Source organism: Panthera onca, chromosome A1, assembly GCF_046562875.1.
Source record: "Panthera onca isolate mPanOnc1 chromosome A1, mPanOnc1 haplotype 2, whole genome shotgun sequence".
NCBI classification, from domain to species: domain Eukaryota; kingdom Metazoa; phylum Chordata; class Mammalia; order Carnivora; family Felidae; genus Panthera; species Panthera onca.
Window position 1 is genome coordinate 8705821 of NC_138339.1, and position 22266 is coordinate 8728086.

The window sequence follows — 22266 nt, forward strand, 5'->3', positions numbered from 1 at the left end:
TTTTGGGGGACGTAGGGGCGGTGGTTTGCTCAGGGTGAGGAAGGAGGGTGAGGGCAGGCAGGTCTCCATTGTCAAAGATGCTGTGGTGTAGGTTAAAACTCCAAACCAATTTTGAATAATTAGGAAAATCTACACAGGGCAATGGGAATTGGGTTTATGAAAGCACCATGTATGACTTCAATCTGTTACTCAAATACCACGTGCCAACATGGCCCCGTTCGGCAGGCGCCAGCAGGTCGTTCATATCGTGGAGGCTACGAGGAGCCCTTAGCCGGAGTACTGCCCGGAGTTCAGGGTGAAGGGTGAGGTGGGGGTGCATCACGGGAAGGTGGAGGGGGCGAAGTGCCCCAGGCAGGGAGCTCCGTGTACAGTGGACCCGCCATGCCACACGTGAGACACAACGGCCAACGACACAGGAATGACACACAGAATTCAAGAAATTCCCTGAAGTGCAAGGAAAGCATCGTGATGCATCTGCAGGGATAAAGAAAAGGAAGAAAAAGACCCCTAGTTTCTATCCATTTCTATCACTGGAAACAAGAAGGCAAGTAAAAGACCAGGGTTTGGGTTAGTATTTGAGGACGAAAGAGATGAGGATTTGAATGCCCAACGTTTTGGGTGCCAGGGAGAGTGACACGGTGACGATGTCTCGTACAGGGTGTGAAGGTGGGAGGTCCGTCTTGGGCAGAACTTCCATATTGCTACCTCAGCATGGCACACACAGAAACCAGAGCACCTGCAATGTGTCGGGGTAAGAGCTCCGTGGGACGACAGCTATACCCCGTCGGAGGTCACGGATCCGGGTGGGTGGGCAGACTCAGGTGCCACCCGGACCGTGATGCGGAGGGCATCACAACCCCAGCACACTTGTCACCCATCCATGGTGCACCCTAGTGGGAACGCTGGTCCAGAGGAGCAAGTTGAAGCCTTGCTCACTACAGTATTCCCCGTGGTCCCAGGACAGCGGCCCCTCCGTGACCATCTGCTGGTGAGAGAAGCCTGTGGGTTGTCTCTCACATACCCGCTGTATTCTGACCTTGTAAGAAAAACAAGACCACTCCTAAAATGGACCAGACTCTCCCGCAGAGGCTAGGTATCCGTTTCTGGAGCTAATTAATATTCAGTTAAAACCTTTAACCCCACCACTGTCCATGTCATGGCTACAATTTTCCTTTCGGATGAGGAAATGAAACTGTTCAAGTCTCAAAGTGAGGACCATGGGGATTTTTAAAAAAATCTTTTGATCTCTCTTGCACATTGAATGCCACCTCATGTCGGTGTCGGAATACTCGTGACTCCTAATTAAAAGCAACATATTGCGCATTACTATATGCCTGCACCAGCCTGGCTGGTACCGTGTCAAGTTCAGCTGCCTATATTCACTAATAAGGACGATAAAATTTGGCTCAAAGGATATTATGTGCTTTAGGAAACAAGTCACTTGTCCTTTATCGTTCCTCTCCAAAGCCATTTATTTTACCCGACATTGTTCAAAGACACTATAAGGCACAAAACTGAATAGGGAAATTTCATTTGAAATTTGAAAAAAAAACCCTTGATTTCTTTTTCTGCTGCTTCATTATTGGGCTAAATGGATGATGGGCATTAAACGGGGCACTTGTTGGGAGGAGCACTGGATGCTACATGTAAGCGATAAATCACCAAATTCTACTCCTGAAACCAATACTACACCATATGTTAACTAACTTGAATTTAAATTAAAAAAAAAAAGAAAGGAAAAAAATCTGGACCAAAAGAAAAAAAAGTACCTCGCCTTTTAAAAAAGAAATACATTTGGGGAAAAAGGCTAGGCTTTTTTGCTAGACAGTAAATGAACTTTCATGAACTTTCTTAGTTAGAAAAGAAGAAATCTCTGAATTTCACCTAAGTTTCTTGAAACGACTCAGAATATTTCAGTGAATCACGGCTGGGAATGATTCTTTGCTTCCTCTCTCCTCGGAAGCGAGTATCTCTTTGATTCTAGTCTGATAGGCTGAATGGATGAACTCTGTCTTCTCAAGCTTGCTTCCTCTCAAGGAGCAAACTCTGCTCTTTCTGCATATGCTATTTCACACACCAGCGGCGCAGGTCCTGGCCGCAGGCTGCACCTCCATCGGCCACCTACCTCCTGGGTCCCCAGCCTCTCTTGCCTGAGGCTCCCTGTGTCCTCCTTCCTGGGATGGCTGCCCCATCTCTACACCGTCTGCCTTCTCCTCCTGTATTGCCTCAGATGTCCTCCAGGGCAGAACCACTGACTGGTACACTCAAAGTGTGGTACCAGCCTACACACTTTGTTTTGAAACCGGAAGCCCCAAGTAATGGCTGTCCTTGCCTGCTCTGTAATTCCTCAAATCCAGCACGATAAATACAACGAAACATAAGCCCGGATGCCAAAACTATATTCGTCTTTGAACTCTTCAGCTATTTTCTAATCCACTATTTTTAGTATCAGAGAGTAAAAATATCAATTCTTTCCACAGGATCAAAAAAATCTTTTTTGAAGCAGGCAAGGGGGAAAGATGGTAGTCTACGTGCACAAGGAATACAACTTAAAAACACGACTCTGCTAAAACCTTCTTTTCTATTTTTAGATTCTCAAGATTTGGGGTTGTCAAGAGATCTGTTTCATTTCTCATGTATTCTCTTCTTAAAATCATTTTCTCCTGAAACTGTTTGGCTAGGCATAACATGAATATCTAACTAGTCAGAGTAAAGTTAGGTGGGGTTTTTTCCCTCTTTTCTTCGAGGTCTTTAAGTAGAGGTTCTGAAATTTGGATCAACCACAAATTTCAGTCAGTTTTGCCTTTTCCCCACATGGAGTATTTCCAAGGGGTGAATCATTAAGTCTTGTTTAATAAAATAATTATTGGCTCTTCGATTTATTTACAACTCCCCTTCTAAGCAATTCTTATCTGCCAGGCGCAGACACCAAAATTCCCCAACAGGTGTCCAAAGTTAATTAACGAAGATTCTATGGCTCCACTGGAAAGGAGGGTAGCATTCATGAGATTAGGCTCTTGAGTTTGGGGGCTCTAACACAGGCACCTAATCTGAAGATACCAAGTTTTGGCCAAAGCACACAGCTTTCCTGCTGCCTAGAATTTGGCTTTGTGAAATCAAGTTATTAAAGAGCCGGCAAAGGGTGCTCCAATAAATCACCTTGTCTGGGAAACCAGGCTTCCTTTTAAAATACTAATTGAAATTGCATGTGTTTTAATTAAAACAACATCTGCCAGGGTCTGAAGAAACACGTCTGAAAAGCAGAGAAGGTAGGTCTCTAAAACGTCCTCAAACCTACTCAACAAAGTGAAGCGCACACATTTCCAGGGATGAAAATAACGCACGGCCTTCCGGTTGCATGGCGGTCTCTAGAGCTTTTTGGTCTTTTCCTAGGCACAGGTGGGATCACCCAGGGTCAAGAACACGGGTAAAGAAGGAGCCCTCAGTGCTGTGCAATGACTGACCTGTGAGAACGCTGCCCTCTGCAATGGGATGCCCATATCCCAGAACGTTCTGCCATATGCAAGCCATCTACATGAGATGAGAAAATAAAACACACACAGGCACACGCACATAAGCATACACACACACACACACACACACACACACACACACACACACACACAAACTGACCCTACAGTTTTAGAGCTCTCTGTTCTCTAGTTTTGTCCTGTGGGTACCAAGTGATATTCTCAGTAACACAGGATGATGACCAAGATGTGTTTCAATCCTGAGCCAAAGAATTTCGATAAACTTTGAGTAATGACCTCCTGAGGAATATGTGGAATGCTTCTTGAAGATGGAGACCCTGATTTAGGTGTCTCTTTATTCCCCTGAGCATGTGCTCATGATTCGAGAATTGAATAAAAATGCATCCCGAAGTTTGGATGAAGATTGGTACTGCCAGCTCTGTAATTCCACGGATGCACATCTCAAAAAATTCAGCTGTGAGATCACTAAATGAAAGGAAATGTTTACAAAGCTATGCAGCATTCAGGACAGCACAGACACAACCAAGACTCCCACCCCCCACCCCACCCCTACAGTTTTCCAAAAGAAAATACACTTCTCCCTAGGTAAAAATGTGGCATGTAAGAGGTCATTCTATTGACAGAATTCACTAACTTTTCTTTCATTCAGTCTCTATTTCCACTTAAATGAAACTTTTTATGTTGTCCTTTAAATATGACCAGCAACCGCTGTCTATAAACAGCCTACGGTGGTCAGATAAAATCTTTCACCTGAATATTTCAACATTGTGGCAAGAAAGAAAAAAGATAGGAAGGGAATGCCTCCAGGCCCTTGACCCCCGCTTCCTGCAATGAATGAAAAGGATAATCTGAAAATCCCCAAAAGGGCAGAGAAACAACAATGGATTTACTGCTTAAAGAATAATCAACCCCTAGACAAGAAATCACCCTTATTTTGTTCATGATTTCACTAGTGTTAGAAAGCACGTGATGTCCACCACTAGGTACATCTGGAGATTTGGGGCTCCCTTCTCATCCATCTCTCCTGGGGGTTACCTGTGTTGGGAGCCGGCAGACTCCTTTGAGAAATGGTCCCTTCCCGACCCCAGAGAGAATCAAATTTTGTCTGTGCTCCTTGGAGCTTGGAACCGATCGAGAACGTATTGCTGAGACAGAGGCTCAGCTAGCTGATGAAGTGAGTAGAAGGTTAGTTGAATTAGAAGAATGGATCTTGTAATACGAATGCGCAGGGCCACCAGTCAAAGGAACATTCTTATAGATCATTCCAGATGTGGTGCCCCAACCATCCAAATGATAACAGAGGGAAACAGCTGTGCAAACCAGAGAGGATGAGGTGAATGGCCGAGGCAAACTAGGGAAGAGCCAGGTTCATGAGGCAGTGGAAGGAGGGATGAAGAGGACCGGGAGGATGCTTCCGGACCCCAGCCCCGGCTCGCCTGCCGGAAAGTGTGACAAGAAGCCACTGCCTGGGAAGCCAAGGGAGGGTGCTCTGCCAGCTTTGCCAATCCCACCCGCAGGGGTGGAGACAGTCTGCCAACACGATCTTCTGGCAGTGATCAAGGCACACACGGAAGACGTTACTATTTCCCACCCAATCGTAAGCCTCTTCCAAGGAGGCAGCAGGATGAGTCTGAGTTTGACAAGAGTGCTGGATTTCAGGGGGCAGCTGAGCTGTCTCTCTTCCTATTCCCGAAAGCTGTGGGAAGAAGCTGAAACAGACATTTCCCCCACCCCTTCCTCTCTCTCCTTGGGATTCCCCAAACATTCTCCAGATCATTCTTCAGAATAAATACCAGTGTGTTTCCCCCCTCAGTGCCTTATTTCAGCACATATGTACTGAGTGCCTGGTATGGGCCGAGCAAAGTGCTGGGCACTGTAGGGCATAAAAATAAACATAGTACCCGATCCCTGCTTATCGTCTCACTGGGGGATGATGCAGGGCACATACACACAAAAACCCACCAGATACTGTGAACGTAAAACTGCACGATGGGAATCTAAGAAATCAGGTAGGTAGTGCCCACCTGTGCTCTGAATTCAAAGAGTGGCCTTCACTGGGAAGGTCACCCCGAGCTGAGCTTTGAATGGTGAGCGGGAAGTCTGTAGGCGCATAAGTGGGAATAATGGTACAGGAACTGGTATGGCGGAAGAGTTCGTGAAAAAGCCGTTAGAAATACGAGGCAGTTTGCATGGGCGTGGCCTTGTATGGGACACCAAGACATGCACAGACGAGACAATCTTGCCTGTTGGAAAACTTACTTGCAGTGTCCCTGTTATACTAAGTAATGGTTTTGATGCAGTCTTGAGTTTCTGTGCTGTCTGCAGATGTAGCAAAACAGAACAGCACATAGGATGAAATTACTCTCTTTGGGATTATTTTCCATGGATGGATAGCAGTGGCTTAATGACCAATGTTTGCCAGGTGACAGATAGCTCTCTTGTCTAGTGTTTATGTATGCTTAAAATTTTTTTTTATTTTTTTAATTTTTTTGAGTTTCGTCTGTTTGTTGGCAGAGAAGGTAGGGATGTGGCTAAAATAAATATCGGCCATCTTTATCAGGACCTGACAATGTGCTGAAATGGATGGCATTTCGTTATATTTGTTAAAGGGACACAATATTGTTTGCTCTTTTCACTGAAGGTAACCATTACCATTCTTTAAAAAAAAAAACAAAACCTTTCTGAATGATGAAATAACACTTGACTCAGAAGGATAATTACCATTTTTGGAAGGCGGCCAAGAAATGTATGCGTGTCTACTAATTTGGACTACTGCCCCATCACATCATTCAGAAGGACATGAAGGTCTATCTATAGACAGAGAGAGCTAAGTAGATATGCCTAATGCCCAGTGTCAGAGACAGACTCAGAATCACAAAAACCCAAAAACGGGAAGAGGCCATTCCTTTTAGATGATCCTCATTAGAGCTGAGGGGGTAGGAGGACCATCATCCAATAGTTTGTTGGGTGTTTTCCCAGAAATGGGAGTCCCTGAAGGCGAAGCATTCCTCAACCGAAATGCCGTAGCAGCTCCTCCCCCCACTCTAACTAAAAGAACCATCAACAAAGAGCTAAACTGAAACCCCAGAACCAGCGATGAGAAAAACAGTGTTTCTTTGGAAATTCTGAACATCTGCATACATCTAGTAAGTTTTAGGAGGAAAATGAACTAGATTTTTAAAATGATTTTCTTTATTAATATAAAATGGTTTTCTTTAAAGTTTAATTTGCGTACTTAAGGTTTTGCTGATTTGGGGTTCATTTTAAGACGATGGCCAGACACGGGTGCCTGGGTGGCTTAATCTTGGTTGAGCGTCCGACTCTTGACTTTGGCTCAGGTCATGATCCCGGGATCGTGGGATCAAGCTCTGTATCGGGTTCCACGCTTAGTGTGAAGGCTGCTTAAGATTCTCTCTCTTTCTCCCTCTGCCCCTCTCCCCCACTCATGTGCTCTCTCTCTCTCTCATAAAGAATAAAAATTTTAAAGAAGCTAAAAAAAAAAAGATGATGGCCGGACAGGAAAAATTTTACTTTTGTCATTTATTTAGCAAAATTTTATCAAGTCCTACAATGGATCCAGGTGCCCTTCTAGCCTCATGGGCCACCCCAGGGAACCAATAAGACAGAGCTTCTTGCCCTTAGTGGGCAAATGTTCCAGTGGCAGGGAGATGGACGAAAAACAAGATGAAGAAGTGTTATGCTATATATTAGAAGGTGACCCGTGCTGTGGAGAGAAGCAAAGTGGGGAAGGGGGTGAGACTTGAGAAGAGTGGCCAGAAAAGGTCCTACTGGAAAGGAATGCCTGATTGGGATGAGGGAAGAAGCACATGGGCACTTGGAGAAAGAGGACTGCAGGCAGAGGGAGCAGCATGTTCAAAGGTCCTAAGGCAGGATCATGGCTCATGGGAACCACATGTGAACCAGTGACCACAGCATGTTTGTAACAGCGAGAGGGGAAAAGGTGAGGGTGGAGGGGAACCAGAGAGCTGGATTACGTACAGCTATACGTGCCTGATGAAGATTTCACCTCCACTGAGGAGGACAGGACAGGTGACAAGCTCTGGTTAAGGTTTTAACAGGGCCACTTTGGCTGCTGTGTCGAGAGTGGATGGTAGGGGGCGACGGCAGAGGCAGGTGCCATGGTAATAACCAGGTAGGTGACCTATGGTGGGAGTTTGGGGAAAAGAGCAATGAGGGTGAGAAGTGTCAGGTCCTGGAAGAATGTAGAAGAATGATCAGATTTGCCGATGGACCAGGCATGGGGACTGAAGAGTCAAAGGGCACCGCCAGGTGCCTCTCCTGGACCTTGGCAAGGACAAACTGACGTTTGCTGTTGGGAATGACTGAGGAGGGACTGTGGTTAGGGGGAAAGGTAAGGAGCTCAGGTCTGGAGATGTATCTGGATGCCTGTTGGACAGCCAGTGGAAGATGGGGGACAGACAGCTAGACTCAGAGATGTGGGACTCACACCAGAGATACCCATCTGAGCGTCATCGGAATATAGATCTTTGACACCATGAAACCACAAAACCACCAAAGCGTTGACTGAGAAGTGACAGAAAAGAGAAGTCCAAGTTCAACTCTTGCCCTTTGTTGCTGTTCTTTGTTCAAAGTCACTGCAACTTTCTTTTCAATGCACAAAATTCTGTATAGCATTTCCTATAAAAATCACTACTGTGATACAGTATTTAAAGTCAAAGAGCTGGCAGAGGTCACATTTCCTTTCTTCTAGATGGAATAGACAGGTGTGTTGGTTTTTTTTTTTTCTTTTCTTTTTGTTGTTGTTGTTGTTAAATTCTGCTTTTCTCATTCGAGAAAAAAAGTTATTGATTCCATAAAGCCAGTGACTTGGATATTTTCACTTCTATTTTTAAGTGACTGGCTCCCTTTCCTGGCTGGTGACATTTGATAGTAAAGGCTTAATTTAACATGGGCAATATGGAGCTCCAAATGTTCCCGCCTCAGAGAGAGTCCCGAATAACGGGCTTCTGAGAAAGAAGAGGTGTCTGGAAGCTAGAAAACCAATCAATAGTTCCCTATTTTGTTATATTTTAATCCAGCAAAAGAAATAAAACACCCAGACATACAATACCTAGTAGTTAGTATCCAGGCAGCGGACTGATTACCTATTGATTTTTCCTCCATTTTACACAGGAGCGACAAGATCTTATCAGAAGCCCCAGCTCTGTCCCATCTGAAACAACTCCATAAGGAAAGGAAGAGCATATATGCAGCGGGTAACCTTCTGAGTTAATGGCCTAATTTAAATATACAAAATCCACAACGACACTTAAATTCTTTTCAAACTAACTACAAATATCAAATTGTAAGTCTAATTTTCATGATTTATAACAAAGTGCGAGCTTAAAAAGATACTTGCATTTATTAGGCAAAGATTTGAAGTCTGTTTTCCCTGTAAATAAATAATGGACAAAGGTCCACAAATACTTTTGATTTTATTGGAGGATATGATGGGTATTACGAAACGGCAGGAAAAAAGTATCTGGTTTCCCGATCACAAAGGGCTTGGAACGCCATGCTCAGGAATGAGGACAGCACAAATAGACCCATGTCTCTATGTGAAATTTGTGTATGACATTTAGACCCACGCCTGGGACCCCAACTGTCCCAGGAATGGAAACTCGACCCTCTGCCCACGCTCACTCACTTTCTCCCTTTCCCCCGGCCCAGAGTCGGTACCATGTGAATCTTTGGCATGGTGGCTGGTCCAGCTCCCTGCTACCCAAACTCCACTGACACCTGTTACCTGCACGGAGGCTTGCCAGGCTTCATGAGGCATTGACCAAAGACCCTACTGGAATCCCCTCTTTAATCTCAGATGCTCTAGCAGGAGTACATTGTCTGTGCGGAGGCTTGCGTCTCTTCTGGGGGAGGGAGGTCTCCTGGTTCACCACTCCTCCAGGCATCCATCGGCCTTTGGCCTGGGATCTTCCTACCTACAGAGGGGAGGAACCAGGAGGCCTCTCCCACTTGGACTCCTACCACACTCTGCCCCAGACACAAGCGGCCCCTTGAAGACCCTGAACTCACCACCCAGCTCCCAGCTCCCCCACCATTTGCCCTTCCCCCTAAATGTCCACAAGACCTACTCTCACCTCCTTCAAGTTTTTGCTCAAATGTAACCTTCCCACGACTACCTTGACTTTGACCTTCCACTTAAAATCACAACCCCTTATGCTGAGTGGAAGAAGCCAGACGCAAAAGCTCACATACGATATGACTCCATTTACATGAAATATGCAGAACTGGGACGTCTGCAGAGACAGAAAGGAGACTGTGGCTGCCAGGGTCTTGGAGGACGGAAAACGCCGGTGCCTATTTAACGACTACGGGGTTTTCTTTAGGGTGGTGAAAAGGCTTTGGAATTTGACAGATATGGTAGTTGTACGACGTTATGAAAATACTAAATGCCACGGTAATGGTGAACTCTGAAGGGGTTAACACAATGTTATGTGAATCTCACCTCGATGAAAAAAACCGCCGCCTCACAATGATGGGTTCCTTTACCCCATGTAGGGTTTCTAACATACCGGCAAGTTCACGCGAATGTATATTTTATTCGATGCATCTCTCCCTTCTCCCAAATATAAACCCCACAAGGGCGAGCCTTCCTGTCTGTTGTGCTCACTGATAAAATCTCCGAGCCTAGAACAGGCCTGGAACAAAGCAGGTCAGGGATAAACATCTGTCGAATAAATAGATGAATATACGATCTCCTTAATGCTTCATTAATAAAAGATCTCCCCTATTTCTTGAGTACCGAATTAGAGGAAGAGGAGTCTTTCACAAATAGGATTAAAGGGCCAGTGTGCTCTAATCCAAAATAGATCTTCAAACAGATAGGGGAAGAGATGTGTCGTGCAGCCATTAGAATCCCAGGTCACCACGTGGAAAGCAAACAAACAACCAGAGACGTAGAGGCTCAGGACAGTGGTATCCAGTGCTGAGCACTGTGGTCGTTTTTAAGTTGCAAGGATTAGGAATGTCAACACACATTGCATTTTCCTGTAAATTCTAAAATCAGCGCACTGGATTTAAAGAAGGCGGCCAGCTGACAAAACGTGACCTCTAATAAATGCACTGTGTTTTGCACGTGCGGTTGTCTTGCCTATGGATTCAGCCACATGCACCTGCTGGGAAATGTTTTCATTTAGATTCTGAGACACTGTGAATTGCAGAGAACGTACCAATGAGCTCCTTGTTTCTGACGTCCAAGGCCATGTTCCGGAGTGCCGTGGCCACCGCGCACACCACACGGTCGTTATCTATTCGGAGCAGCTCCACGAGGATAGGCAGGCCTTTCTCTTTTCGGACAGCAGCTCGGATATATACTGACCACTGCAATGAGAAGGAAGGCCAAGGCGTTAGAAGCGGAGGTGGAAAACCCTAGAAGCTAACAGCACGTGCAGGCTTTCAGACGGCTGTTTTATAGGAGCCAAGAGGATGAATTATCAAGACCTGGTTGTAGAATGGGCTGAACGCGGTAGGCATGTACTGAAATGTCTTAACTTTATTTTCTGCCTTCAGTATATGCAAGAGGCTTTGGGGTTGATCAGTTAGCCACGCTTATTTCTCTGATGCTGGCATTTGCAGTCCTTGACTTGGGCAAGCCATTTGTGTGATGTGTACACTTGATGCTTTAAGATGCGGAGGGCTGGGACAGGAAGGGCTAGGACAGGAAGGGCTAGGACAGGAAGGGCTAGGACAGGAAGAGCTAGGACAGGAAGGGCCAGGATAGGAAGGGCCAGGACAGGAAGGGCCAGGACAGGAAGGGCTAGGACAGGAAGAGCCAGGACAGGAAGGGCCAGGACAGGAAGGGCCAGGACAGGAAGGGCCAGGACAGGAAGGGCTAGGACAGGAAGGGCTAGGACAGGAAATGCTAGGACAGGAAGGGTGGGCTGGTTTTTTGGTGTTAGGAGGAATAAAAAAGAACTCCGGAAAAGGTAGAAAATGATAAAAAGTTGAGGACAGGTCATTTTTTTAAGAGACTTGCATTTGGAGGTGGGGCACGCAGGTGAGTTGGTGAACATACGGTCACTAAGTTGTTGGCTGAATAATAAAAAGTCAATGAGTCAGAAAAAGGTAAGGGTGAGGAGAGGTAAACATGACACTTAAAGTCAAGAGTAAAAACCGTCAAAGGTTTTTAAGAAAACATTTGGATCAAAATGTATTATGTCTGGGGCCATTTTCAATGTCCATTTTATAAAGTAAGACATACAATTTGTTTTGGACTGGTGGTTGTCGGCTTTAATGGAACACACCTACTTTTTATCTGAAACGTATTTGCAACTTCAGGATGATAAAGCATTCAGGTCCATTTAACGGAATGCAGGGAGGTCCACGTTTTCCGGACATTCACATATATACTTCATATTGTTGTACAGTACTCCAGAGAAGAGTGTGCACGATAAAAACCAAGCAATGTAAGGGTTTAAGAAAATGGCATTCACGACATGAAGTTCTGGATTCTGTGGCAGAGTCCTTCAGGGAACCACCGAAGGTGGGGCCGAGTCCCCACCCCTCCCCCACCGGGCCCTTCCATCCCCCATTCCCATTAGGGCAGGCACCCCAGAGCTGGCTCTCACCTGTGGCAGGCAGGGAGCCCCCTCTGGCAGTGAACGTAGGGCATACGCCATGCCTGCCACATCCTCAGCCCAGCCCTGCATGAAATATGAGATTAAAAAACACACACAACTTCATCCTGTCCTACGTCAGAAGTCACATTCACATAGTTTCTTATCACCATCAACTCACACTGTATGGTTCTTCTCCTGCCCCCACTCTGTCCTTCAAGCTCTAGGAAGCCTGAGGGGCTTGGGGAAACAGACTGAAGTCACTAAAGCATCTCTTGATTGCAATGGACTATTCCACAGCCCCACTCTCAGGGAGCAACAGTCAGAAATCCTTAGACATACAAAAATCTCAAGGTTTGGAAACTTCTCATTGAAATTTGGGTGTCTGGATGGGATATCCCTTCTGAGGGAGGGAGGCCCCTCGTGAAGACAGTACAAAACCACTTTGTGGCATCAGAAATTTCACTTGCAACGTGACATGCTGAGATATGCTTTTCATCCACTTCCTCCACTACCTGTGAACCTTCTTGTCTCCAGTGCCCGGAAAAGACTAGAAACCTGAGCTTATGCAGCCCACTCATTGTTGGCTTTCTTCCCTAAAACTAAGAAGAGAAGCTAGAAAAAAGAAGAAAACGGAAATCAGATGTAGGGTCAATGTCTACGTATTGTAAGATGAACGTCAACGATAAACTTTACTGCTGGGGTGATATTCTGGACCTTTTAAGACACCACAGGGAGCGTTCTCAGTCACTTGAGCAGGCTGAAGCATAAGCCCTAAAGATGACCTTTTTGGCACCTCTTTCTAGGCCCAGGATGCTGGCTCGTACATTACTGACTCCCAGACGCTGCCTCGCCCTCTCCTTCATCCTTCCAAACGGAGACAGAGGGGAACCTGGCCATATCTGAAATGAGCCAAGAAAGGAAGGCTTGGACTTTGTTTTTTCTTCTTAGAAGTTCAGCTATTACATCCCTCCCGTGTTGGATGGAAAGATGATCTGGTGTTTGGAAAATAATGGTAATCCTTAAGCCTTCCTGGGAAGTGATTTTGGAGTAATAAAAAATGGCTGTAGATAGCCCCAAACGTGTCTGAGTTACAGATATGCCTCTTTGGCATGGGAAAATGGTCAACAACAGTGGTATGTTCTCCCTAAGTGAAAAGAGATAATCAGATAATGGATTTGATCTTACATTATTGATACACAGAAAAGAACTTTTATTTTGACACTTTTAGTTCTGTGTGCTTGCACATACAGTTGACCCTTGAACAACACGGGATTTGGGGCACTGACCCCCTATGTGGTCAAAAATCTGCATAAAGCTTTTGACTCGCCCAAAACGTAACAGGCTGCTGCTGACCTAAAGCCTTACCAACAAGACAAATAGTAGATTAACACACAGGTTGTATGTTACACATATTTATCCTGTATTTTTTTTATAAGAACGTAAGCTTAAGAAAGGATATTATTCAGAAAATCATAAGGCAGAGAAAATACATTTATAGTACTGATGTATTTATTGAAAAAAGTCCATGATTAAGTGGAGGTGCATAGTCCAAACTCATATTGTTCAAGAGTCAACTGTATAGGAAAAATTCCCAATATTAGTTCCATACAAGACGACTCAGAATACGTTATTTACATTCCACTCAAGAGATGTTGCAAGTTTCCACAAGTTTTATTGACGTGCAAAGTGACACGACAGTGATGGTTTCTACGTAGTAATCAGTCTTGGAGTAGATCATGCGTAAGCCATGCGTGTAACCTGTATGAAACCCAGCAGAAGGAGTAAAAGAGTGCAGGGGTGGAAAGAGGGAAAGGAATTCAGTAACTGGGGAATGTTTCACAGGTGCACTCAACACAGAAACATGAAGCTCGTTTAGAGGTTTTCTGGAAAAGAAGGGAGTTGATGGGGGGTGGGAGGGAGGGCAGGGTGGGTGATGGGTATTGAGGAGGGCACCTTTTGGGATGAGCACTGGGTGTTGTATGGAAACAAATTTGACAGTAAATTTCATATATTAAAAAATAAAAAAAAAAATCTCCTCAGATTTAAAAAAAAAAAAAAAAAAAAAAAAAAAGAAAAGCATGGCAGCCTCTGTGGTGCTTAGAAAGGTGTGCGGGTTGCCAAAAGTTTGGTGATAGGAACAAAGTAGGAGTACTGCTGGCATAAAAACAGCTCAACAAGAGAGAAAAATGCCTCATAACTCACTGTGGCTGAGTGGCTCTTTGGGTGGAACCTTAACTTCCCGTAAATGGAATACGAGAGCACTGTGCACAGAGCACGTCAGTGTAGAGGGAAGGGCATGGACCAGGATGCCTTTAAGAAAAGTGGTCCATGAACTGAAGAGACGATGTTTGATGATTCAAAGAGAGAAGAAGGAAGAGGGGAAGGAAGGAAGGGGAGGAGGAAGGGGAGGGGGGAGAATGACAAGAAAGATGGAAGAGGAGGAGAAAGACGAGGAGAAGGATCTGGTCCAGGAGAAAAGAGCACAGATATGTTTCAAACTCTTCTTGGTGAGATGCTTTCCCAGTGATGATCCCAGGAGAGCCATGAGTCCTCAAAAACAAACTTAACACTTCAATCAACTGTCAGGCACTGCTCTAATGTCTTTATACGTATTAACTCATTTAATCCCCATCTCTACCATATGCAGTAGCCACTATGGTAACTTCCACTTTACAGATGAGGCAAGGGAGCCACAGCAAGGCTTCTCAGCCTGCAGACGCTTGGGCAGGTCTTGAACCCAGGGAGCGCTGTCCCAGAGTTGGTGGGCTTGGCCTCCATTCTCATCTGCCTCTCAGAAAGACATCTGCACTCATGGTTGATATAATCCTTACAAATGCACCAATTAATCTTGGTTTAATAGGGGATGTTATTACTTAGGACTTGCAATAAATAGCCCATCTGGCACTCCTCGAAACTCCTGAGTTAAAGACCCTTCAAGTGCTATCAATGGAACTACTGGGCATTTCAACCCTGTCTTGAGAGCAGCTTGTCCAGACTTAGCAGATCTGACACAAGAAGTTACGTATGATTGGAATGGCAAAGAGAAAGGCCTCGTTTGTGCCAGGAAAGGATGCTTCCGTGCAGGTGATGTGACAGCAATTCAAACCACCGAATGCTCTTCCTTCTCCTTGCTTACGGCTCTCCCTGAAGAAAGGTCCGCCATTATTTGACCCAGGTGTTTTCAGGATGGGACAGAGCATAAAGCCGTGAATGTTGACTTTAAGGGTGGAAGGCACAGATGTAGGTAAAAGGTTGGGATATATCTGGAAGGGGATAAGAATAGGCAGAAGACAATTTGGCCTCTCCTCAGGCAACACGGAGCCTCCAAGTCATGGAGAGAAAGGGTCCGGGTTGGAGAGGAAGCAGGAGGTGTGAGAGCATTGTGGGGGCTGCCACCGGATGCGCCTCCAGACAAGCCGTGCCCTGAGGGGCTGACAAAGATCCCTGGAAGATGAGAGCTGAGAAGACCGAGGCTCTGCTGCCTACCCTGCTCACAGCAGTGTCTGTTCAAGAACCAGCGAAGTCCTTGCATCATCATGGAGCAGCGGCCACAGAGCCACTGGCAACAGACTTGGGGGGCAGGAAAGGGCTCCTGTGGCTCCAGTGTGGCATAGAGTAGCCTCTGAGCATTTCTGTTGTCTCCAGTGTGTGGGCCATGTAAGTCAGCTGAGGAGGAAAGGCTAAGGACCCAGGGCTGCAGAGGGGGGTTAGTCGGCCAGGAGGAAAGGACACATCAGAACAGCAGGTGTGGACAGTGCTTGCCTGGGTTAAGGAGTGGATGTGGCTGCGTCTCAGGGGAGCTTACAGGTTGTGGCTGTATCTCAGAGGAGCTTAATAGTTATGGGGGGGCAGGTGTGGGCCAGGAGAGAACCTTGGACCAGAGAGAGTCCTATCACCAACTATCATATCCCGTCTGAGAGCCCAACAGGACAAGGAAGTTTGTCCTGGGCAAGAGGCAGCTTAGGACAGAGATGATGCCACACTGAAAACAGACACCCAATCCCTGTCCCCTGCAGGGATATTTCTGTAAGAACCCCACCCCCCAAGTTTAGCATCAACTGCAGGGGGCAGGAGAGGATGAAGGCTGACAAACATAAATATGGCCAAGTGTTAAGCCTGAAGAGACTGAAAAATAGCTGCATTTTATTGAGTTTACCTAGAAATGTCTAGATTGTTTATTTTCTTTTCTTCCCATTTTGCATTGGACACAATGCAAGTGCAGAGATGAAACCAAACTGAACTACACAAAATAAAGAAAATTACATGAGTTTTTGTTCAATAATGTTCCTCACTATCCCCATGGAGGATTTGGTAATAAAGTGAAGATAGGAGCGTCTCGGTGGCTCAGTGGGTTCGGACTTCGGCTCAGGTCATGATCTCACGGTTCGTGAGTTTGAGCCCTACATCAGGCTCTGTGCTGACAGCTTCAGCCTGGAGCCTGCTTCCCAATCTGTGTCTCCCTCTCTCTCTGCCCCTCCCCAGCTCGTGCTCTGTCTCTCTCTCAAAAATAAATAAAAATATTTAAAAAATAAAGCGAGGACAATGCTTTTTAACCCTTTCCACTCAGGCTACCTCAATCTGATGTGGATTCTCAGAAGCTTCACTTTTCAAATTCTCAGCCCAGCCATAAACAGGATTGATGGCTACAATTTTTCCAAAAATTTCTCCCCTGCTTAAGCCCTGGTTAAGGCTGACTTACGTTCCTAAAAGAAGATCAACACTGTAATTTAACTAGCTTTTCCCTCTTGAAATCCTAATAGTTTGCTACATAAGTAGAGATAGTGTTCTCTTTTTGGTACTAAATATTCTATTAAGAGGCTGAACCCATGATGGTGCTAAACTTCTGACTTTGTTGATTAATATCTCTATTCGCATTAAATATTAATATTTTTGATGAATACCTTACAAGTTCTCCTGGTTTAGAAGCATAGTCGGCGATTAAATGGTTTTCTGTTGCGTGACTGTTTTCCCATTGAATTCCTTTATCAAATTCCCTACGTTTCCTTTTGATATGGTAAAGAAAAGTCACGTTTTCAAACCAAATCCTTCCAAACATAATTTCACCTTTCAGATGCATTTTGGCATCCTCCAGTGTCACAGGACCACAATGTGCTAAAATCTGACAGCTGTAAATTGAATAAGTTGCAACGAATTTTGCACAGATTCCACGAGACTTTGAAATTTGTTTCTGAATTCACTTATGATGCTATGTTATTTACCGCAGTCCTTCATTCTTGCGATGTGAGGGCAGAAAGTATCAAAAAAATTTTCCTTCTTCCGTCTCATTCTGTCAGTTTACTATAAAAAGAATGTTCAAAATACTCAGAAACGGTGTGGCTTTTGTTGCATGCGTCACATTATTCTCTCTAGTGTGGATTTCTACTGAATTACCATGTTCACACAGGACGGTGGCTGGTGATCACAACAGGATTTATGAAGCAGCTGGGAACCTTAACCACAAGGCCCTCAAATGCTGGGGTTCGGCTGTGGTGGAGACAGGACATAGGTGTCCCCTGTTTAAATTCAGATCTTGTTGCAGGATTACATGTTTTTGTTTTCAAAGTCCATTTTAAAAAGTTGTATCTGTAATGAAGAGGGCTAGTGAGGAACTCCCTTGTGTCGTTAAACCAATAAATCAGTTTGATAAATAAAATGTTTAATTAAGGTAATGGCAGCTATTGCATATGTAAAGTGTTTGTCTGTATTTTTAAAACGTAAGTCAGGTTAGTGCAAAGACTGAATTTTACTGCAAGTGTTTATGTGATGCTGAAAATTGAAGTGCAAGCAAGAGAATTTCCTGGGGGGGAGGAAGCATTTAGATATGCTTTTGTGGTAAGAACAAATAAACAAGGTCAAGCTCACATAAAAGCCATGGAGAAGACGCATTCACTCAACTGACAGTAACAAGTACACCTGTCCCCCTACCTCTCAGGCCGTCTCAAGGATCAGCAATTCTCAATGAGAAAACATACCTTTACCAATGGGCCTTTCTGAACACAGAGTCTTTTTTGGTGACTGTTATCAAATATGTCTTCACTGTGTGCAAATGGTATTTAGAAATGCCTTCTGGGCAACAAAATGTGACACTGTTAGATCACAGGCGTGGTGTGTCTGAGAGGAAGGATGCCACAGATCTTATTCTAAGAGTCTGGCACGTTCTCTAGTGACAGCGCTGTGTAAACATCCCACTGGGAAGGGGATAGGGACAAGAATGAGTGTTCAAATGAATCTGCTTCCTCCCCTGCTTTTTTGACAGCAAAGATGGTGACTGGGAAGTGTAGGCAGGAAGAACTCAGGGATTCTTTGTTCAATATAACAAAATAAAAGTAATTTAATTGTTCCTCATCCTCACTTATTAGATGCTAAATCAGAAAGCTTTTCTTTTATTGCATCCTTCTTTTTTTTCTTTATAAACATGGTGATTCATGGGGAGAGGGAGTTACATCTCATATTTTTCTCTTGGATCCAGAAAACATATTTTTCGGGGGACACGAAGCACAGTCTGGAGGGACTGTGCTGATACAAACCCTCTCCGTCTTGCAAATACAAGGCACACCTTTGGTTGAAGACCTGGCTAGTGAGGTACCTAAAGTGCCATTGGTTTTTACAAAGATGTTAACAGTTTTATTTTGTAACATAAATTGAATATATTACCAAATCTCTGTCCCTTCAGAATGAAGAATTTTACTTTTTGAATCTGGATTCAGATTACTTTACGACTGGGAATTGGTTTTCAATGTCAGGGGACCATGAATGTAGAGAAAGCATTTGTCTACTGGAGGCTAGGAGTTGAGCCCAGATTATGCGAGAGGGACACACACATAAGATCTTGACTCTCGTAAGGGAACATTCCTGGTTGTGGATTTGTGTTTTTTTCTGCTTCTTGCTGGTAGATGGTGACCACAAGAGTAGCCTTGGAAGTCACGTGTTGAAGATGGCAGAACGGCTGTTGTGAGCCGGGGTGAATTAATTCATGGAAGGGAGCTTCCCTCTTCACACACCTGCCCATACCTGTTACATCAGAGAAGATAACTTCTGTCTTCTATCTTGAATTAGCCCTTGCGTATTTGGGACCTCTTTGCTATGGCCGCTAGCATCCTTCTTAAAGGAGATCTGCTAGCGTATTACAGTGAACTCTAATCACGGACTCCTAGCCCTCAGGTGTTAGCTAGTGACGTTGGCAGTGTACTTCCTCATTCCTGACCTCTTCCTTGTAAAACCGACTCCAGGAACACTCTTGTGCCTAGTGTAGACATACACCTTTGTGTATACATTCCTACCATTGCATCCATAATGGCTTTTGAACTTCTCGTTTACATGTTTATTATACTGGAAGGTACCAGGGGGGAGGTACCAAGTCAAATTCAGCTTCCTGTTTCAAGTGTTTTCCAACTAACAGCTCACAATCGGAGAGTAAAAAAGTGTTTACCTGATGAAAGATCATATTAGGTTAATTTTTAGAATCTAGTGGTTATTATTTAAGAATAGCACTCTCCACTGAAAGGAACTAATAAAAAGGATCAAAGCTACCACAATTTTTGAAAGGGCCAGCAAGTTGTAGCCACTTCCACAGAAACACTGTTAGGGCTTAAAGTGCTCACGTGCTCCTTTACTGGTCTTTTCTAAAGCCAAACTAATCCCTTAATCCTGTGGTCCCTGTGTGTGGGGTTAGACCCTGACACGGGGCCGATGAATACTTGCCTATCCTCTGGACTGGAAGAACAGAATACCGAGTGGCAAGACCTGAGCCCCACAGCTCTGATGATGCAAGAACAGTTAACCTGAAGTTTTTGTTTGAATTCCCACTGACCCACCTGCTCAGATAATTAATAACGCCAGTTCCCAGGTTAGCCCATGTCTTAAACTGTGCTCAAATGGGGATTAGGTTCCTGATCGTATTACAACTGTCCTAGGTATAATCTGTGCCCCTGGGGTTCCTTTAAGAACAGGTTGTGCCTGGTAGATACCGAACCAGAATCAGTTTTATATGTAATTGGCCCCGGCAGATTCAGAATGTTGCTTCACTGTCTTCTCATTGTCATTGTTGCTGATGAGAAATCAGCTGTCACTCTTCTCTTTGTAAGGACAAGTCTTTTTTTCTTCTACTTGCCTTTTTTTTTAATGAGCCATAATTTTTTTTTTTGCATGCAGTTGACACACAATGTTACTCTCTAGCTGATTTTAAGATGTTCTCTTTACTACTGATTTTGAGCAATTTGACTGATGCACCTTAGTACGGTTCCTTCATGCTTCTGCTTGGGTTTTCTTGAACTGCTTGGATCTGGGAGTTTAGGGTTTTCATTACATTTGGGAAATTTTCAGGTATTATTTCTCCAAATATTTTTGTTCTCTTATCTTTCTCCTTTCTCTCTCCTTTCCTTTGGGATTTTTTTTTAAGAATTTTTTTTTTTTTAACTTTATCTGAGAGACTGAAAGAGAGTGTGGGCAGAGAGGGATTGAGAGAGAATTCCAAGCAGGCTATGTGCTCTCATCGCAGGACCTGACAAGGGGCTCGATCTCACAAACTGTGAGACCATGACCTGAGCGGAAATCAGAAGTCAGATGCTTAACCAACTAAGTCACCCAGGCACCCCACCTTTGAGGACTCTAATTACATGTGTATCAGGCCACTTGAGGTTCACTGGTAATTTATGGGTTTTTTTTTCTTTGTGTTTCATTTTGGGTAGTTTCTGTTCAGTTTGTAAATCTTTTTCTTCTGCAATAGCTAACCTTCCTATTATCCCATCCCATCCCGTGTTTTTTATTTCATACATTGTATTTACAACTCTAGAGGTTTTATTTGAGTCTTACTTACTTTCCATGTTCTAATTAACTTCTTGAACACAGGGAACACAGTTGATAGCAACTGCTTGTCTGCTAATGTTAACTTCTGTGTCTGTTCTGAGTCGCTTTTGAATGATTAATGTTTCTCCTTATTATGAACTACATTTTCCTCTTTATTTGGTTGTAAGCTTATTTTCGACTAAGATGCCAGACATCCTTCATTTTAATCTGCTGGATGCTGCATGCTTTTTGTATTCTTAAAGATATTTTTAAGCATTGTTCTAGGATTCAGTTAATGTGGAAACTATTGCTACTTTTGGATCTTACTTTTAAGATTTTATAGGAGAGACCAGGTCATATTTAGTCCAGGGCTAATTATATGCTTAGTATCAGGAGACAAGACCCTCCTGAGCACATACCCAGTGGCCCATGAAGTACGAGGTTTTCCTGTCTGGCTCTTCGTTAGGCACACTATACCCATCCCTGTGTGAGCCGAGTTTAATTCTCCCTAATTGCATGAGCTTCTTTCCTCTGCTTTGGGCATTTACCTCACATGCATTCACTGATAATTCCCTGCTGAATATTTGAGGGGAATCCTCTGTGTGTGGCTTTCCCTCTCTGGAACTCTGTCCTACGAACTCCAGGCGCCCTGTCTCCCCAGATTCCCAGCTCCCTCTCCTAGGCTCAGTGTCTGCTGAGCTCCTCTGGAGTTTCCAGGGCTTGGGCCATGGTCTGTAGACTCTCAAGGCAGTGTTCTGAAGCAATCGGAGGGCTCACCTTGCTTGTCTTCTGTCTCTCCTAGATCACCGTCCTTCACTGACTAATGCTTGGTGTCTTAAAAACCATTGTTTGTTATATATCTCTAGATTATTTGTTGTTGTTGTTATTCTTCCTTAAAGGTAGGTAAACCTGGACCTTGTCACTTCATCTGGGCATCTTGGCTGGAAGTCCCCCCAGGTTTAGCTGTTTCTATAACTTATGGCTTTGGAAATCAGATCATTCAATGACGATGACGAAAGTAATGCCAAACTCCCAAGAGCCAGGTTTACTCTATAGTGGATTTGGGTGTATATGGCACTTACAAGACAAGTGCAGTCCTTGCTATCAGGACTAGCTACTGGGGTCTTGTGGGGAAGAAATCACTAAGTCATGTGTGATTAAGCCAGTGACTTGGTAATGACCTAGATCCTCTCCATCTCCTCCTCCTTAGGTTGGGCCCATCCTTGTCCTGCCTCAGGCTGGTCATCATGTCCAACTGAATGTGTTGTCTCTAGGAGCCTGTTGATTGGGCAGGATCTTCAGATAACCTCTGTGTTTATTCTGACCCAATTCCTACCTCCTAGGCATCATGCTTCACGCACCATTTTCAAAACTTTGTTTCTTTTTATTTAAAC

The 22266-nt window shown here is 44.4% G+C and overlaps 1 protein-coding gene across 5 annotated transcripts in view; it reads right to left on the reverse strand.

Annotated features, from left to right (window-relative positions):
- The window catches only part of CTNND2 (catenin delta 2), a 957890-nt gene that overhangs the window by 91126 nt on the left and 844498 nt on the right, over nucleotides 1–22266 (reverse strand). For 4 of the 5 annotated variants that reach the window (XM_060634362.3, XM_078444403.2, XM_060634363.3 and 1 more), the window contains 2 exons: nucleotides 12098–12172; nucleotides 10700–10850 (listed from right to left, as the gene is read on the reverse strand). In XM_060634362.3, coding sequence (XP_060490345.3) covers nucleotides 10700–10850; nucleotides 12098–12172 — 226 coding nt within the window. The remainder of the gene's footprint in view (nucleotides 1–10699; nucleotides 10851–12097; nucleotides 12173–22266) is intronic. The other variant, XM_060634364.3, reaches the window with a different exon arrangement.